Source organism: Vespa crabro, chromosome 6 (genome assembly GCF_910589235.1).
Source record: "Vespa crabro chromosome 6, iyVesCrab1.2, whole genome shotgun sequence".
NCBI classification, from domain to species: Eukaryota; Metazoa; Arthropoda; class Insecta; order Hymenoptera; family Vespidae; genus Vespa; species Vespa crabro.
In genome coordinates this window covers 10888270-10907618 of record NC_060960.1, presented here as the reverse complement: position 1 = coordinate 10907618, position 19349 = coordinate 10888270, and the positions used below count along the sequence as shown (strand labels likewise).

The 19349-nt window shown below is 39.9% G+C and overlaps 2 protein-coding genes across 2 annotated transcripts in view; both read left to right on the top strand.

The window, feature by feature from the left end:
• LOC124425060 (surface protein P113-like) overlaps window positions 1-4749 on the top strand; it is a 13400-nt gene extending 8651 nt beyond the window's left edge. Inside the window, exon 3 of the mRNA XM_046964843.1 lies at window positions 3978-4749. Coding sequence (XP_046820799.1) covers window positions 3978-4041 — 64 coding nt within the window. The 3' untranslated portion in view covers window positions 4042-4749. The remainder of the gene's footprint in view (window positions 1-3977) is intronic.
• A 6-nt stretch (window positions 4750-4755) lies between these two features.
• Window positions 4756-19342, top strand: LOC124425050. Its single transcript, XM_046964822.1, has 8 exons — window positions 4756-5401; window positions 15370-15859; window positions 15965-16446; window positions 16577-16770; window positions 16921-17231; window positions 17328-17402; window positions 17487-17666; window positions 17796-19342. Exons 1-8 carry the CDS (start codon window positions 4770-4772, stop codon window positions 17835-17837), a joined length of 2406 nt encoding a protein of 801 aa, XP_046820778.1. The 5' UTR covers window positions 4756-4769; the 3' UTR covers window positions 17838-19342.
• Window positions 19343-19349: the final 7 nt, after the last annotated feature.

Sequence of the window (19349 nt, the reverse complement as noted above, 5' to 3'; positions counted from 1 at the left end):
GAACTTCTCGTTTAGTCGTATGAAGTACTTTTGCCAAGATCATAAGTAATTTCAGAGATAGATAGATAGAGATTGAGAGAGAGGGGGAGGAGAGAGGGAGGGGAGAGAGAGAAGATTCTGACGTTTATATCAATGTGATTCGAATTGAATTCGTAAAGGAAGAATGATTTTCCAAAAGTGAAAGGAAAGACTCGAATGAACGGAAGGGAGTTCGCAAAGGTGATGGTGAGCTTTCGACGAGCTGGGCTCGTGTCGCAGCTGCGCATCCTCCGTCGTGTGTTCTCCAGGCAGTGGTCGGTCGGATGGTTGCGAATATACCGGCACAAGTCGAAGAGAGAGAAAGAGAGAGAAAGAAAGAAAGAAAGAAAGAAAGAAAGAAAGACAGACAGACAAGACGGCGCTCGGCTTATTTCTCTACTATGCCAGCTGTGGGAGAAAACGGCCATACAGACCGCCTGCCACGACGACGACGACGACGACGACGACGACGACGACGACGACGACGAATATAGGAGAAGAAGAAGAGAAGGAGACGGATCGAGGGGAAATCGTAAGAGGGAGAGAGCAAGCGAACGAGAAAGAGAGGGAAGGATAGATAGAGACAGAGACAGTGCTTCGTCGTCGTCGACGACGGCTGGTGCCGAGAGACGGAGGGACGAGAGGCCACCGGAAATCGGTCTGTCCTTATTTGAGTGGCCGCGTGAACCACACCGAACGAGACCAGACTCGGTGCTGCTATTGATGCTTTTGATGCTGCTTTTACTGCTGCGCGCTGCTGCTACTGCTGCTAGCTGCCGCTACTGCTACAGCCGCTTCTTCACTCTTCATGATTTCTACTCTTCTTCGCCTCCTTGAGACCCACGCGAACGATAGATGAGACTCGACCGAGCCTCCGGCACATACTACCTACGCGACAAAAACTCTCTCCTTTTCTCTTCTTTTTTCTTTTTTTTTCGTTCTTATTGAAGAGCCTCTAACAAGAGACGATCCTACCTTATTCCGAGACGAAAAACTACAAACACGACGATGGCGCGATGCGTTCGTGCTCGCTTTCGTGATAAGAATATCTTTCATCCTACTCTCTGTCTCCCTCCCCCTCCCCTCTCTCTCTCTCTCTCTCTCTCTCTCTTTCCTTCTATTTATCAGTTTATGTGACTCTTTGTGCGGACGATGCAATTTTCTTTGTCCCACTCTATCGTACAATACCGCCACCATCAAGTCTCTCGTAAAACACATCACGTTGAAACAATTAAATACATCGAAATTTTTCCATTTTTCCATTAACGATCAATTATTCGAAAGTGTTATGAAATATCGATCGTGGCATTTAATTCTATTTAATAAATTTTAAAGCTTTTGAATAATCGTTCGACAATAGGCACCGCTTTATATATGTACATATTTTCGTTCTATTAACGATCAATTATTCGTTCATTGCCATATGTAAGGCAATACGAATCGTTGGGCAACGCGATACCAGACCACTAATGCGTGGAAGAACGTTTATTATCTACTGCGCGTGCTTTCTTTATCAAACCAAAATGGCCGCCGTGGTGAACCAAGAGTCGTTCGGTTTCTACATACCTCGTTCGTTTGTCCTTGACGATTCCCGGTACTCAACCGTTATCGACTACGTCGATCTAGATACTGTGTAATCTAGATTTTTATTTAATTAACGATACTTAAGTATTGCGTTTGAAATTCTTGGTATTATTACGATAGGCGGCATTGTTATACGATATAATATTCTCGGTACCTGTGTAACCGTTTTTCCAACAAAAGACCGCAAAGTTTTGTACCTGGAGAGTAAGAATTCTTTCTTTTATGACTCATGTACCTATTGTACGTTTTCTTCTTTAAAGGAACCTTAACCTTCGTAAATACGAAGTAATTGAAACTATGATAATTTATGACTTACTTAAATCCATAAACCGTCCTTAGAAATAGTGGAAAATAAGAAAAGAGAAAGTAAGGGAGCATTACTGCTAATTCCTTCAACGGACGATCGACCTTGGCTTCCACGTCTCATTCCCCTTCTCTCTCTCCCTTCCTCTCTCCCTTCCTCCTCTCCCCCCCCCCCTCTCTCTCTCTCTCTTTCTCGTTCGAACATCGGCATCCCCTCGTAAAGATCCCCGATTCATACGGGTCCTAGATGGCATCTAATTATCTCGTCGATCGTTAAACGCCATCTCGTTGAGTGTGCGTGAAGCATGCATCGTGGGGTTAAACAAGGAACGAACGAGTGGACGAAAGCTTTGTGTTGAAAGATCGAGCCGAAGAACGAAAGAGAGAAAAAAAGAGAGAGAGAATGTTCGTCGTCGATACACGTTGCGTTGGGGTGGATGAAACGGAAGACGCGTAACTCGATGCTTTGTAGGAATAAAAGGAGAGGGAGAAGAAGAGGAAGAGGGAGAAAGATAGAAGTAGAGCGTGGAAGACAGGTCAACGTCGACGAAGACTACGACTACGACTACGACTACGACGACGACGACGACGACGACGACGACGCAAAAGAGGGCTGGCTGGCTGGTTGGCTGGCTGGCGAACCCCCGAAGGAGCGTAGTAACGCGCGTAGCGGTAGCGGTAGCGGTGACCTCCCTCTTTTTCCCCTGTCTCTCTTGTTTCGTCGTGGCAACCCCCGCGGCCCCTCCGGCGCGTCCCCGTCATCCCTGCCGCGACGGGCGTCGGAGCACGATCATTGGTTCGCTGGTTTCAACGCAGACACGAGGAGGCACACGCAGCTGCCACCGGCTGGCTCTCTCGTTCCACCGCCGGACCCGATCGGCCGGCCAGTAGTAAGTCCGGAGGAGTAGCACCGTGCGTACGGTGCGCCAGTTCGCGCGCGTTAATCAAAACGATATTATTGAGACGCCCGACTTTTTTTTACCATTCTGTGTCTTTTTTTTCAACCGTTCGTCTTATTACTTCTTCTTTTAACTTCGTTCTGCGGTATTTAAAATCATTTATATATATATCTCTCTCTCCCCCTCGTGATTTTCTTCCTTCTACATCTACATCCTCCCCTTCGTCGTCCATTCTCGTGTCATTCCGCCATCTCGACGATCCACGCAGACAGTTTCCTCCTACGTTCAACGTCAAAATCGTCAAAACATCAGCCAACAACGACAACGATAACGACAACGACGACGTCAACGACGTCGACGAGGACGACGGCGAGGAGGAAGAGTACACGAAGCGACACCTTCCGTCGACGGCGTGGACTCCGCTCTGTGGTCGCACGTGTCGCGTGAGAGACGCGTCGCGTATGCGTGTTTCGTATATACATACGCAATATACGTTGTCGTCATCGTAGTATCGTCGTCGTCGTCGTCGTCGTCGTCGTCGTCGTCGTCGTAGTAACGGACGATCAAGCTCGTTGCGCTGCTTTTGCTTCGTCTCATTTTCTTCTTTTTTTTTTTTTTCGTCTTTTTTACATTCTCTTTTTTTTTCTCTCTTTCTTTCTTTTTTTCCCCACTTTCTTTCAATTCGTTCGATTCCGAGTTTGCTCGTTCGTAATCCTCCAACGTTTTTGAATTTTCGACAACGACAGATACAGAAAGAAGTGGAAGAAGGGATGGTAGAAAGGAAAGAGGGGAAGGGAGACCCGACACTCTCGTTTTCGGATACTCTGACCCCTCCCCCTTATCTCTGTCTTTCTCCTCTCCAGCAGCGTCATCCTCTTCGTTGAGGCGCGCGCGCGTTCTCTCTCTCCCTCTCTCCTCTCTCTCTCTCTTTCTCTCTCTATATCTATCTTTCACACTCCGTATCTCCCTCGATTCGTCTCCTCCCTACCCTTCCTCCGACGTTCTCCTTCTCCGTTAGTCTCTAGCCGCAGTTCGCAGGGCGTCGCACACAGGGCGGTACCGAGAACCCTTTCGACCTGTCGTGGTCAACTAAAAACACTTCAGTTTCTCCTTCCCTATGTCATTGTAATAGTGGTCATCGTCGTCTTCACTTATTATTTTTGTTCATTATAGTTTTAAATGCACTCGAGAAACAACGTTAAGGACAACGAATCAGTATAGTCTGGTGTACGTGTAAAAATTGATTGCTCTTGATTTATTTATTTATTTATTTTTCTTTTTTTTGTCTTTTTTTTCTTCTGGTTTGAAACACGTGCTTCGAAGATCACGGTTTCTCCCTTGACATAATATAGACACACACAGACACACACGTATACTATCATACATACGTATACGCGTGTAAAGAGAAACCGAGGGAGAATCCCGCGAGAGACAGGGACGCTCCAGGGGAGCGGCAACGCGCTCTTACTTTCTCATCGGCAGCGTCTCGTTACGCCCACCCACCCACGTGTTCGTGTTTTGGACGCGCGTCACCGCCGACGCGACCGAACCGAGAGAAGCAAGCGTCGATCATAGAAAACGGACGAACAGTGTGTCGCGATAATTAAAGTGTGTGAAAAATTGAAAAGAGAAGAAATTGGTGAGAAGAGGAAATTGAAGTGAAGAATATCAGCGAAAACTCGTCGTTCGTTCGTTCGTTACGATGCAAACAGACAAGATAATGGATAGCGATTGATGAATGGGAAAAAAAATCGGATTTTTCATATTTTCATCCTTGTCTAATTCGTTCTTAGAAGAGTTTTATCGATCATATTCGAGATATATATACGTATATACGTATATACGTATATATATATATATATATACATATATCGGTATTTTGCTTCCGGTTTTTCGTCGAGTGCCTGTGATATATATCAATATATATTTCTTCTATATACTACGTTTGAAGATTAAGAGGTTAGGATGCCGCAGTGCGCCGTAGCTACGTGCCGCAACAGTCATCGGCGGACCCGTGGTCGTCGAATCCGTTACCATCGATTCCCTCAGATACCGGAAGTGCGTTCGCGATGGGTGCGCGCGTGCGGTCGCGTGCCGCTCGTGAACGGCGAGATACCGTTCAACATACAGACAGCTCGCATATGCTCCCTCCACTTTACAAACGAGTCCTACGAGAAGGACATGGAGCACCTTGTGCTTGGTCTTCCGGTGCGCAGTAGGCTGCGCCGTGGCGCCGTACCGACGATCGGCGTGCCGGTGAACGTGCAGCCGGTCACCAAGATGCTGGTCGAGGACGCAAAGCGCTCTCTCCTCAAGGTCGCGCACGCGAAAATGTTAACGGGACAACAGAAGGTAGCGGCTAGCGGCGTTGGCGATAACGGGGACGCTGACGCGACCGATGGTAATAAGCAACAACATCAGAGGCAGCAGCACCACGACCCAACAGATAAGAGACAGCATCATCAGCAACACCACAACCACCACCAGCAGCACCACCGTGCTACCAACAAGAACGGCACCAATCATCGAGCGAGCCAAGAACAGAAGATGGCGGGCATCGATGTGCTCTTAGCGCTCGGTCTGAAACCCGCACCACGGTGAGTCACCGCTTTACCGACGACACAACCACCTAAGCGATTTCTCTTTCTTTTTATTATTCCCTCTTTTCGGGGCAACAATTAGATCCCCCGAGGACGAAGACCCCAAGACGATCTAATGGATCATCCGATCGGTCATTTCTTTTGCTTTTTTTTTTCCTCTCTTTCTATTTTTCTTTTTCCTCTCCATTATTCATTTTTCTTTCGCTCATCGATTCTAAGCCGATCTCGATCGGAACTTGTAGGCTAAGACTATGTATCTATGTAACATAGTTATGTTTTCAACGTCTCTCGTATAAGACCCCGGAGAGCTCTGATTGGTCAAGATTATAAACGGTTATATCCATACGACAACAAAAGACGTTCGTGTGAACCATGTGCGAGTAATATTCTTTCCTCACATGACTATCGAAAGGATCCAAATGAAACGCGTGACGAGGGCGGCAAAAAAAAAAAAGAAACAACACCTCGATAATCCTTATAGCATATCCTGAAATGATCGAGCTTTTCTTTTTTTACTATACTAAGTATTATATAAAATTCCTGTATTATGCACTTTCTATGTACATATATATTTAGCACGCGTATGTGCAAATAATCACGTGGGGCGTTACACTATTATACAAATACATGAGAGAATTAAATATTAAAAAGTTTTCACGCTCGATCGTATTAATATTTTCGTTTTCATTAAAAACAATCGAAGCGTTCCCAAGGAAATTCTTCATAAAAACAATTGAACAATTCTTTCGACTACTTTCATTTGTCATTTTCTAGGTTATATATATATATATATATATATATATATATATATACATGACTACGTACAATTTGTCGTAGGTAAAAAATGTTTTCTTTCTTTCCCTTGTGTATTTACCGGAGAATGTCTCTTAATTTCTTTTCTCCCTAAGAATAGTAAAACTTAGGTACAGTTATAGAAATTAGATACAGAACTTGTAACTAATAAAATATATATTTACATAAAGTGTATAAATATAACATATATAACATATATATATAACATACGTAAATACAATAAACTTAACAATCTTATAAGTTTCGATAATAACATTTTCGTTGGTAAACACACAACAATCCATTGCGTATTGTATAGTAAGTATTCTTGAAAAAGGTGCTTTCTAAATTACTATACGTATAAAAAGAAAGAAGATAAAAGGAGACTACGAGAGATAAGTGAACATTGTTGATCCTTTTTCTAGTAAACGTAGTAGTAGGTATAGAAGGAGAGAAAAAAAAAGGAGAGAAGAAAGGGAAAAAGAATAAGAGGAAGGAGAAGAAGAAAAAGAAGAAAAAGAAGAAGAAGAAATAAGAAGATATAAGGTTTTATACTCGTTTCGTTATTTTCTCGTTTCTACGTGCCATAATTACGCGAAAACGAGTTTGACGTCAAATAACAGACAATCAACGGGTAAGATATTACGTAAGATTCGTTTCCGTTTTACAGGATCCTTGGTAAAAGGTTTGAAATGGGTGTTCTTACTGCGTCTCTTATGCAGATTGGTATTAAAATCGTTAAATATAAAATTACCACGCGTACATAATCGTTGTAAGAAAAATCCCGAGGTCGCACGAAATATTTCTTTTTGTTTGTCCGAATAAAACATTTTTCAGACAAAGGAGACCTTCTCAAATTTCTTTTTCGACAGTTACAAGAATCTTATCTGTTTACTTTTTATACCTGATTAATAGACACAATGGTTATTTTTAATAGAATATATAATGCTTTGTAATATAACAATGGTAAGATCGAATAACTTTTTCGATATGAAAATTATAAATTTATCTTAGAAACTTTGTTTTAGAATTGATCAAAGAAAAAAGTACGTTTCTATTCCCAAAAAGTTTTGCTACGTTTCAAGAGAAGACGATCGTTCTTTATCGATATCGAGAATCGTTATCGCTTGGTTCACGTCCAAAAATAACCGTACTCTCTATATAGTAACGCTCCCTCTCACACGGAAGCTACGATCTTTTTCTTTCTTTCGTTCTTTCTTTTCTTCTCTTTTTTTCTTTTCTTTTTTTTTTTTTTTTTAGGTTATGATCGAGTATGATCATCGTGAGTACATATTTATATGTATAATGGAGATGCTATTTTGAAAAGAATAAAATAATTTCTACTGATAATCGCGCGAAAGTAAAGAGATCATTTTCTCAAAAAATGACAATGAAATTATCGGAAGAAAATTGTATATTTCTAAATGGTACATTAGTTGAAACACACTGTTGCGTTTCTATAATCTCTTGGACACACAGTTGCAGTGGATCGATGCTTTTATAAATATACACTATGTCTCCCTCCTCTGCCCTCATATTCGTAGAATCTTTGGTTCCGATATGAAATTTTCACGTAATATGCCTAGCCAAAGATCTCCTATTTTTATAATCTTATTAATCTTGTCAAATATCATTATATTTTATCGGTGTGGACGACATATTATTTCCTCGTTAAAATCGAGTATATAATAATTGATCAAATATATATACATAGTTGATCTCAAATATAATTGACAAGTTAAAGAAAATGATTTGTAGAGTCGTAAACGAACGAGGCGACCATCTTTGGCTCTCACAAGCAGCAACCAGGGTCGACTCCGTGACGGCGATTTGACCTACGTACGACCTCGGGCCGAGAATCGACCGTCCTCCTTTCGTCATTCCACCTCGTTATAAAACCGTCGTTTCATGTAGAACGCGCGACGTTGCATCGCCTCGATAAGGCTGCTCTCTCGCAGGACCCCAAACCAATTTCTCTCGGGTATCTTTTCGACCTACCAAACGTCCTTGAATTTCCAGTCTCTATCTTAAGAAAGTCATGTTAGAGATTGTTGTTTTCTCTTAGGGAAACTCTTGGATTAGTAATGTCCTTTTTGACTTCCTTTTCTACGTTTCTCTCTCTCTCTCTCTCTCTCTCTCTTTTTTCTTTCATTTTTTTACAATATTCGTTTTATTTCTTTCACGCTCTCGTTACATTCGAACTAAAAATGTTTCCTTCTGATTTAACGGCTAATGAAATATTTACGATCGCTTTGAATCCTTCGAAAAGCTCACGTCATCTCCATTGAAAAATATTGGAATATTTTCTATTATTTAAATGTTACAATCACGAACCATGCGCATTTACCTGACGTTTAAAATATTTCCTTTATATTCATTAGAGAATTCTAAAACTGGAACAGAAAACATTTATTATAACAGATTGGAATATCGTATGCGTAGAACAAAGAGAGAAAGAGAGAGAGAGAGAGAAAGAGAAAGAATATAACCGATCGGTACTCTTCGTGCATCCTCGTGCAACGTGTCGCGTTCGTACTTCAAACTACGAAGTAATCTGGTCTGACCTTCTGAGCGGTTCACCAGCGTTCCAAGACGGCCTTGGCGATCAGAAACGTCACGGAAAATTACGGTGTATATTTTCCAACGTTCGGATAACCTCCTTTTTACCTTCAGCGCGATCGAAACACCTAAAAGCAAAATACCATATCGAGATTCGATGCTCTGTTCATCATTATTACGAAGATCGTTCGGTCTTAGAAGAGAAAGCGGATTGTTATATAAGACGACGGTCTTTTTATACGAATTTTGTTTATTTAAATATTTTTCTTCTCTCTCCTCCCCCCCCCCTCCCCCCCCACCCACAAATGCCTAATACGTTTTTTACGACCATCTTCTTTCTCTCGTTTTTTCTTTTTCTTCTTTGCGTTCGATACGATGCTTGCCGAGGTCGATTGACTTTATCGAAACAAAAATAAGATTTCATAGCGTTATCGACTATTGTTTGGTTGTTCCGAGGACTTTGGACTTCTCTCTAGGTCTAACTTAACCTAATTCAAACTCGAAACGATGTATAACGATCTTTTCGAGAATTTGCTCGAATTTTGACCTTTACGATTAGAGACAATGTGTAAGAATGATACGTTTTCAGGCAAATACAAGTCCTTCCCCCTTTTTGCGTTATAACCTAAATCGCAAGATCCAAGTTATTTTATCTCCTTTCGTATATTTCATTCCGTTGATAATTCTCAATTGTCTACCTTCTTCAGGAAGAATGTTTCCATAGCTAATCCCATGTTATCGACCGTCGATAAAATGCAAAGGTTATGTTTCAGCGTTAAGATATGTTGTTCAGATATTAATAATTTAGAAGATTTTCGAATGAACAGCCATATGGTAAGGATACGATTGCGGAACGCATCGGTTATCGCTGACTACGTAGTAGAGTCATAAACGACCGCCATGAGAAAAGAGAATTCGAGGTCGCGAGATAGACCAAGATAAATATTTTGCCGCATCGACAAAAAGTGTTCGTGTAAAGCGAAGGAATTATTTTCGTATCGTCGAAATAATACCCCCGTTGGTGTGTCGCCAAGGCCAACATACACAGTTCTTGCATGGTATCAGTAAAGTTTTTCTTTCCTTGGTACTGCCAACACACAGCATTTGAATAGCTATCTCTACGAGAAAACCAAGGTCGTACGTAATATATCTGTATGCTGATTAATAGAACTACGCGTTCAACGACAAAGCCTATTTTCTTTTGTCTTTGTTTCGATCGAACTAAAGCTATGATTAGCGACACGCATTTTATATGAAAATCTATGAGAAGTTGAGTTGTAAAAAAAGAAAAAAACAAAATAAAGATGGCGATCTCATATTACTAGGGTTCTAATCTCTACCACATACACATATGCATGTTGTGTATAATTTAGATTAACTTGGAAAGGTAGTAGGATAACTCGCGCACATTCGTACGGTTCATCGGCTCTCTCGGCTCGAGTCTTCGTCCTTGACGCTCAGGGACGCCACGAACGGGCGCGTCCGCTCCTACGAGCGTCCGCGAATTAGGTCGAGAGAGGAGAATGAGAAACGGTAGTAGCAGAACTCTCTCGTAATCATTCGATGTCAATAATAATAGCGCAACTTTAACATCGCTAACGTTTTTTTCATTTCGTTTATCACACTTAACTAATGACAACGACATTACGCTCTAACTTTTAGTGACGACTTCGATCGAGCGGCCGCCATTTTGGTCCGACCGTTCCGTTGCTCTACAACTTGAAAATTTTCAACGAAAGATAACTTAGACAAGAAAATTATTCTTTTGACGATACAATCTATTTGTTTTTCGTTTCTTTTTTATTTATTTATTTATTTTTTTTTTTCTTGTTTTTTTTCTTTTTAAAAGGTTGCTTATTTATATAATACGCAACCTTTGAGATATTGCGAAGTTATATTAGAAGTGAAGACTTTTCTCTACATTATCATACATCGCAATCCTTCAGGAGGGTTTCCATGTACATATTACATAACGACCGCGAGAAGTGCACCCCAACTCGATCGAATATATCGGGGTCAGACACTTTCACTAAACATTTTCTGATATCTTGATATTTACGATTGTAACAAGCTCCATCATTGTCGAGTGCCAAGATCGTTTTCGCGCGAGTAAACGCAACTCAGTGAGTTAATGGCGAACGCGCGCGTGCCTCGTCCCTGACAACTTATTTTTCCTCTCGTCATCGGGCACTACAATTTATCTCACAATACTCAAGAGGCACGTAGGTAGGTACTATGCAATAACTCGATGTCAGTAGGTTGATAATACGTATCATCGGAAGCTTTTTTCTCCGGAAGCCTTTCTTATTTGTATTTTCACAAGGATCTGGAAATAAAAGAAAGATCTTGGAGATAGTAAGTAATCCTGAAGTAGAACGAAGCATGTCATCGATTGTAAAGAAATTTGACAACCCCGGTAATAATATCTCCTCCCGGCTGGCGGCCGCCTTGACCCCACGTCGAGATGACAGAACTCGAAGAGGACGACGACAGCGGCGGCATCGGTGGGAGGGTGGGGGAGAGAGAGAGAGAGAGAGAGAGAGAGACGAAGGAGAAGTAGAGGAAGGAAAGGAGAGGAAGATGGAGGTGGAAGAGAAGGAGGAAGGTGGATAGTGGAAGGAGTTGGTGGAGGAGGAGAAGGACGAGCACACGCTCTCGCTCGTACGTTCGTTCGCTCGTTCGTTCGTTCGTCCGTTCGTTCGTTCGTTCGTACGTACGTTCGTTCGTTCGTTCGTTCGTTCGTACGTTCGTTCGCGAAGTAGGACGCCGCTGCAAGGTCCCCTGGCAAGCGCTTAACCTAGCCCAAACTATAGCCGCGAACATAACGAAGACGCGGGTGCGCTTGTGTGCGTCATTACCCTCGCTCCGTCTCCCTCGCAAAACGTATGAACGTCGTCGTCGTCGTCGTTATCGTCGTCGTCGTCGTCGTCGTCGTCGTCGTCGTCGTCGTCGTCGTCGTCGTCGTCGTCGTTATCGTCATCTTTAATCGTATACGCGCGCAAATCGTGTCTCGTTGTTGTAAGTCGCTTGAGTTGCATTCGGTTCTTCCTCGATGCCGGTAAATGCCTAATATTAGTCGTTCTAAAACGACACGGATAGCAACGTCTTAAACGTAAAAGGACAACGACGACGTTGGTGGGACGTGTGCGAGAATTAGTGTTACATTCTTATTTTTAATTTCTTTTTATACGAAATCTGTATATCTTTAAAAACGAAAATAAAGAGGAGGAAGAATAAGATAAGGCGTCGGCGCACCTTGGCGCGTTTTCACGACGGTGGCGCTGTCTGGAGGGAAGCTCGCGTGTCCGCGACCTTTCATGACCTTTCCTCTCTCGTGCACTACCTGCCCCGCTACCAGTGTACCTCTGCTAATTCTCAGAGGAGAGCGCGCGTCGCTCTTCGCAACCGGCTGTTCACGATCGGCTACAATCGACAGCCTCCGTTTGAGTTCGACCGAGAAAGGAGCGAAGAACGAGGGAGTGGGAGGGGGTGACTGACTGACGGAGAAAAAAGATCGTGACCGGTGATGAAGAGGAGAGAGCCGAACGGTGAAAAGTGCAAGTAGAAGAGGAGTGTGGTGACGCTGCCGCCGCCACCGCCGCCGCCACTGTAAGCGCGCGTGCCGCCGCGCTCTGCTGATGCCGCTTCGATTCTTCACCCTCTTACGCGCGTTCGCGTTCGCGTTCGATGCTCTCTCTCTTCTCTCCCCCCACTCTTTCTCTCTCTCTCTCTCTCTCTCTTTCTCTCTCTCTCTTTTTCTTGGATAATCACAGGCTATTCTTTAACGTTTTCTTCAACGTTCCGTGAACTACTTCTTGAAAGAAGAAAAACTTAAGAGTCTCTTCCGACAAAAAGAATCGAAAAGAAAAAAAGGGTTGCGAAAGTGAAAGAGACAAGGATGTGGTAGAAGCCTTGAAAGTACGTAATCGTTTTGATTTATATCGAGATTATCGATTTTAGTTCGATACTAGTGTTTGATCATAGTGTACGGTGAGAAATAGTTTAACTGTGTTTAACTATCTATCTTGTCTTTTCTATTTTAAAGTGATGATGATGACGATGGTAATAGTGGTGGTGGTGGTGGTAACAAATTGGAACAACTGGAAGCATTGACTTCATAAAGTTTCTTCATACATTTAACATCGTATTTCATCGTGAAGTTTTTAAATTTCGCGCCTTGAATGTTTATTGAGAAAGACGGGAAGAGCTATATATCGCGGAGTGTCATCCTTATTCTTAAATACAATCATTTCACGGGGAAATAGAAAAAGCATTTCGCGTGTTCTTAATCCTTTTGCAGTATCGTGTCTTCGCTTGCGTGGCCTCGGCTACTCACTCGATCGATCTTAATCCTCTCAACCATCTCCTTCCATCTAACGCGTGGGAAAAGCAACGACTTGTGAAGGTACGACCACTGATGAAACTATCGTCCACTGCTCCAGATATTCTTCATAGTTTTTTCTCTTTTTTTTCTATTTTTTTTTGTTTTTTCTTTTTCTTTTTTTTTTTTTTTTACATTGGAATATCAATCGTTATTGAATTTGCACTGATAAAAGAAGTATAATATTCGTCAAATATAATTCGATTCGATTCCTTCTAAATCATTCGATTAAATTCCTTGTTACAAAAAAAAAAACACAATAATAATAATAATAATAATAATAATAATAATAGTAATAATCAAATAACAAAGTAATTAATGTCTATGCGCATAGATCGAAATAGTTTGGCATCAATCCGCCGCATTGCTTTCGCTTTCTCCAGCACTTTCGCTATCGTTACCTCGCAAGCACTGTTATACCGCCACCGTAGCTGCTGTTGCGTCGTTCCGATTTAATCGCGAAAGTGCAAATAATTTATAACATTGCTCGATCATTTTCTTTGCGGAAATTAAATGTGCGCACGAGAGAAATATTAACATCTTGATCTGCTGTTCCCCTTGGCGGCTACCTTTTAACGCACACGAAAAGGTAAAATGAATGGATCTAGTTATTATGATAAAAAAAAAAAAAAGACCATAAATGTCCGATTGGAGTGACGTTAATTATTTGTTAAATAAAAAACTTATTACATCGTTGAAATTATAAAGTCCAAGTAGGATATGCCTAATTATCTTTTAATTATTATAACTGGTACTTTATTTATATAAATATTATGAAATTCTTATAAGCATCGGTTAAATCAAAATAGTTTTACAATTGTGTTCCATGCATATGGATTAACAACGAGCGTGAAAGTGATTCGACTGTTACACGCTAACCACCTGTTACCTGCCTTTGAAAAAAAAGAGTAATAACGATGATGACGACACTAGGTCAGCGTGTGTCTCTTTAAATATCGTCATTATTATCGATTAAAAAATGATACACATTACAAAATATGATTATACAACGTTATATTATACATAGTAGAAAAAAAATTTTCGAATATCTAACATATAATCTTTGAATTATGTTTGCATAAATAAATCTTAAAATTGTTAATCTTAAAATCGATAATTAAAATTAAAGAAAAAAAAATTATATATATATATAAATATATATATATATATATATAGACGATATGAAATAGAAATATTAATAAATATTTATAAGATTTCGTTTAAACGATCATTTGAAAGAATGAAAAGGAGGGGAAAAAAGATTATAAGACTGGGAAGGATTGAATTAGCTTTGGGACAAGCAATGCAGAAGGAGAATCGCACGCCTTTTCAGAATTGGTACCGCGAAACCTATATCCGCGTCTATAAAGTGCAGTGAACGCAAGTGAGTGCAACGAACTCGTCTCTCTCCCTCCTACTATTTCTTTCTCACTCGGTCGCTCAACGATACCCCTTCTTCTCCTACCACCCAACTCCCACTCCTCCTTGGCCCTCTCCTACCTCACCCACTCAGCACTCTCGCCACACGTTGCCTTTTCGTCCGCTATCAAATGCGGCGCTTTACTCTTGCACGCTCGAGTAATGATGTGCAAAGTCGTTGCTCCTTCAACTAAGTTAAATGACTACTTTTTCTTTTTTTTTTTCTTTTTCTTTTTTCTTCTTTTTTTTTTTTTTTTTTTTTTTTTTTCGTTCGTATGTAAAACGATTTTGTCGTCTCCTTCCTCTTCAACAAATCGGTCTCGTTCGTCTGTTTCCCCTATTCAATTGTGAATACATTGTCTCGGATGTATATTAAAAACAATGAATTACATATGTATATCTTAAAAGAAACCATCAAAGAGAAATATATTAAAATCTCTTCTGTGGTAATACACACGAGTATAAGAACGAATTAACATTAAATTAACCTTGAAATGAAAGGAGAAAATTTTAATATAACGAGAGTACTCTTACAATTTTACGATTATTTTCTAAAGAGAGAGTATTATAAATTTTGGACACAATTATCGATAAGATTGTGAATTTATGCGCGTCTAAATAAACGCCGTAATATTGTCGCGTTTGTATTCTACGATCGACGTGTTCATTAAATACATGTCAGTTTGAAAAATTGTTAAATGTGTTGAAATGGCCCATCTAAAAAAAAAAAAAAAAAAAAAAAAACGTGAATTTCCTGAGAAATATGATCTTTCATAAAATCTTTTTAAAGCGCTTCATCCAATTGTTGTTACAGTTTGAACAAGATGCACGCGATGGAAGGTTCCGGTGGAAACGGGAAGAAGGTGGATGCTGCGGAGAAAACGAGAGAGGAGGATTCGTCTAGAACGTCACCAAAAGTCCCTCAAAATCAACAAAATGGTGCAGCACTTCCGGAAGAAACCGCAGCAGCATCAACGACGACTGCGGATCGTCTTCGATCGTCGTCGATAAAGAAGGAACCTTTATGCGACACGGATTTAGAAACGGCGGGAAAATCTTTATCCTCGTCCGATGGTTCGCAACAAAAGGAACGCGCGCCTATGCGTTCTCTAAAACCCGAGGTAGCTGAAAGTGGCAGAAAACGTAAATCAACGGACGGACAGTTATCCTCTAATGGGAATTCCGCACCGAAAAAGTTCTGCCTTGAGCAACGAGAACAATATATATCGTTTGTCGTTGGCTGTGAAAAACTTAACGCCGATGAACTCGCCGTAAGAGCTGATCAACTACGCGCCGAAGTTCAGGTGTTTGTTTATTTATTATGATATATACGTTTTATGAAATTAACGAGAAAGTCATTTTGTCGAGATATAATTATCGTCGATATTGTACGATTTCCCTTTTTTTAGGCCCTTGACGAGCTAGCCCGTGCCAAAGAAATGGAATGGAATGAAATCTTGAGTATGAGAAAGCTCAAAGAAGAGGCGTACCTGAGAGTCGAAAGGAGAAGACAGGTTTTAGGATTTATGGAAGGAAATAGACAGATGGGAGAAACTTTACCACCAGCGAGTTTGTCTTTGGGACCTGAATGGGAAAGCAGCGACAGCACGACGCCCGTGCCTAAAGAAAAATGTTCCTTCGATTCGAAAGAAGACGTTCCCGAAGAAACTTCTCAAGATTTACCAGCTTATAAGAAAGAAAAGAGTTCAAAGGCATCATCACATAGACAAGTGACACCACCTAAGCAAACTGGTGAGAACGGTCGAAAACAAACAGAGGCAATGAGTCCTGAAAATAGACAAATCGGAGAAGGTCGTCAAGGTACGATCGTTGATGTTAGATCTATCATCGCTGACTACAGGCTTAGACATCCAGAAATGGTACCACGACGGTAATTTCATATTTACATTAATTCAATGAAAACAGATGTTCTCATCGTTGATTAATAGTAGCGTCTGATGTAAGATCTTATCTATGATATATGTGTATCGTGTTGTATCTATACATGGCACTTCTATCAGGGGTCGGAGAATGAGGAATTCAGTAAACGTCGGTTTGGGCGCGGGTGGAGCTATGGTCGAAACAGGACACAACGTAGACTCGCGACCATCCAGTACGGATTCTTGTAAAAGCAATCCGAATGCCACTGACCCTAACAATTCCATGAGCTTCAAAGACGTGCTCGTTCAATTTGCAAAGTTAAGCCAACAACAAGGTAAGTAAAAAACGAATAAAGCACATATATATATATATATATATATATATATATATATATATATATATATATATGTCATTGTTATCGAAAGTACATAGACCACACAAAAAAAAATATTTCCTAAATTTGTGAATGAATAACATTCTTTAGGGGAACCAGTGAAAACGCCCCAGAATTATCCAGATGTAACTTTGCATCCTGTAGCGCCATCAGCGACCCCACAAACTACGCAAACTCAATCGACTGGTTCATTACTTCATGGAATTCTCACTAAATCGCAATCTCCTAGACCAACCACCTTTTCACCCACTTTAGCCAGGTTACTCACAGCTCCTGAAAGGGAAAGGAGCACTCCTACCGTCACATCTATACCACAGCAAAGTACTGCAACCCAACACCTTTTACAAGCGTATCAAGGCTCTAATCCGGTTTCTATCAGCGATCTCCTATCTTCTTCCAAGGTTGGTAATATCACTGAACATACTATATCGTAATAAATTATAGAAAGCAAGCAACCAAGCAAGGATGAATAAATGATCGATGAATACAAATTACAGGCAAGAACAGAAATAACCATTACGCCAGTTGTCAATACGGCGGTGCAATCTCATTCTAATAATTTAATTCACGTGGTAAAGAAAAGAATTTCTCTATGTAATTTCTTTCTATCGATATTTTAATACTGATCTAAGTAGTAATGAAATCATTTTTAATAGGAGGATGTGGAAGAAGAGGCTGCAGTTATAGAGGATAGAGAAACTCGAATTTCCTCGGGTGGAAGGGATACCAGAGACGACAGAGATAGTCCACCACGTTGTCAAGGTTGCCATGAACGTGCTGCACAGTTCGTGTGCGCTGGCTGTGGTAATCAATGGTATTGCAGTCGCGAATGTCAAGTATGTAGAGATATATATATATATATATATAATTTTTTTTATCTCTCTAAACAAATTCTGCGAATAATGCGAGGAGTACATTTGTTTTTAATCAAGCCAAAACTAATTCATTCGCAATACTTTTTACAGGTCGCGGCATGGGACGAACACTCCGAAGTGTGTTCTGGCTAAAATTGAAGTATTGAAATATTTCACTCGAGTATTTAAATACTTCTTGAATAGACAGGTGAAACGACCTGTACAACTAAGAATGAATCTAGTCAAGAAACGAATGTCACGAGCTTGATTCTTAACGAGCAAGATATGAAAAAAGTGTTATAAGAACATTGTATATTTTTAAGAGTGTTTAAGTATGTTTAATCTGTAAAAATTGAACTATAACTTTAATTTCAAGACGGAATGATTGCCAAAATTTCCTGTGTCACGCTACAAGTTATGAATGTAGCATAGAGAAAAGTCTTAAACGTGTTTAGAAGTAAAAAAAAAAAAAAAAAAAAAAAAAAGATCGAAATGTAAAGGTCATTGCTTTACTGTAACCGTTGCATTGCCTTTATTTGATATTGGGATTACGAAAGTCGCGATTTTTTAAGTAAATATAAAACACTACTGCTCGATCGAAACCTCAAGCATTTAACAATGTATCACTAAAAAAAACTTACTCGCATTCAACGGAACGATCTATCTGTAATGTTACGTATCCGCTTAAAGTACTTTTTATGAAATCGATTCTCCTTAATAACCGTTAAAATATATTTCATTGGTACGGACGATTAATTCTTCGATCCATTCGAACTTGTAGTATTTTTTTTTTTTTTTCTTTTTTTTTTTTTTTTTTTTCAATTTATACCAACTTAATGTTCACGCTAGTCCAAACTTTTCAACAGTTTCAAGAAATCCTAATGAGAAACAGAAAAATATATTTGTTTATAAACGGATTTAAGAGAGAGCACAAAAATGTAGCTTATGATACTGTATATAATTTTATACAAGTTACCAAGAGATCGTTCAAGCTCGAACTTTAAAAATCAATTAATCGTGTGCCATGTGTCAAATTCGTTTAACGTGGGCGGCTTTACATGTTGGTACAATTCAATGTATGGATTATAATCGGAAAATGTTTTTATAATCTTATTGCTTTCTTTACACTTTTCTTTCTCTCTCTTTTTTTTTTTCTTTTTTCTCTCGTCTTTTTCTTCTTTTTTTTTTTTTTTTTTCTTTTTTTAATCCTACAGATTTACATTGTAAGAAGACAATTGCATTTTAAACTTGAATGCATAGAAACAAATTTTTTTCTCGATCGTATCTTTTATTCGTTCTAAAATATTACGTATGCGCGTATCACAGACATTGTATTTTATACCAGATTTGTTACCATATAAAATTTAGATTTAATAGATCTTTAGCTTTAGTATAGATTTAAGCCGTTGTTTTGTAACTACGTTTGAAAACGTATTGAAATGTTTTAAGTTGTTTTCTTTCTTTTCTTTTCTTTTTTTCCTTCTGTTTCTTTTTTCTTTTTGTTTTCTTATTCTTTTCTTTTTTTTCTCTCACTAGCATGTTACCCGACAATGATGGTCCCAGACAATGTATAGCCCAAAGTTCCTACAGGTACACAACATTATATATATTTTTCCCAATTACAAAGCAAACCAAAATAAAGTTTTTAATCGTAAAAATTTTATT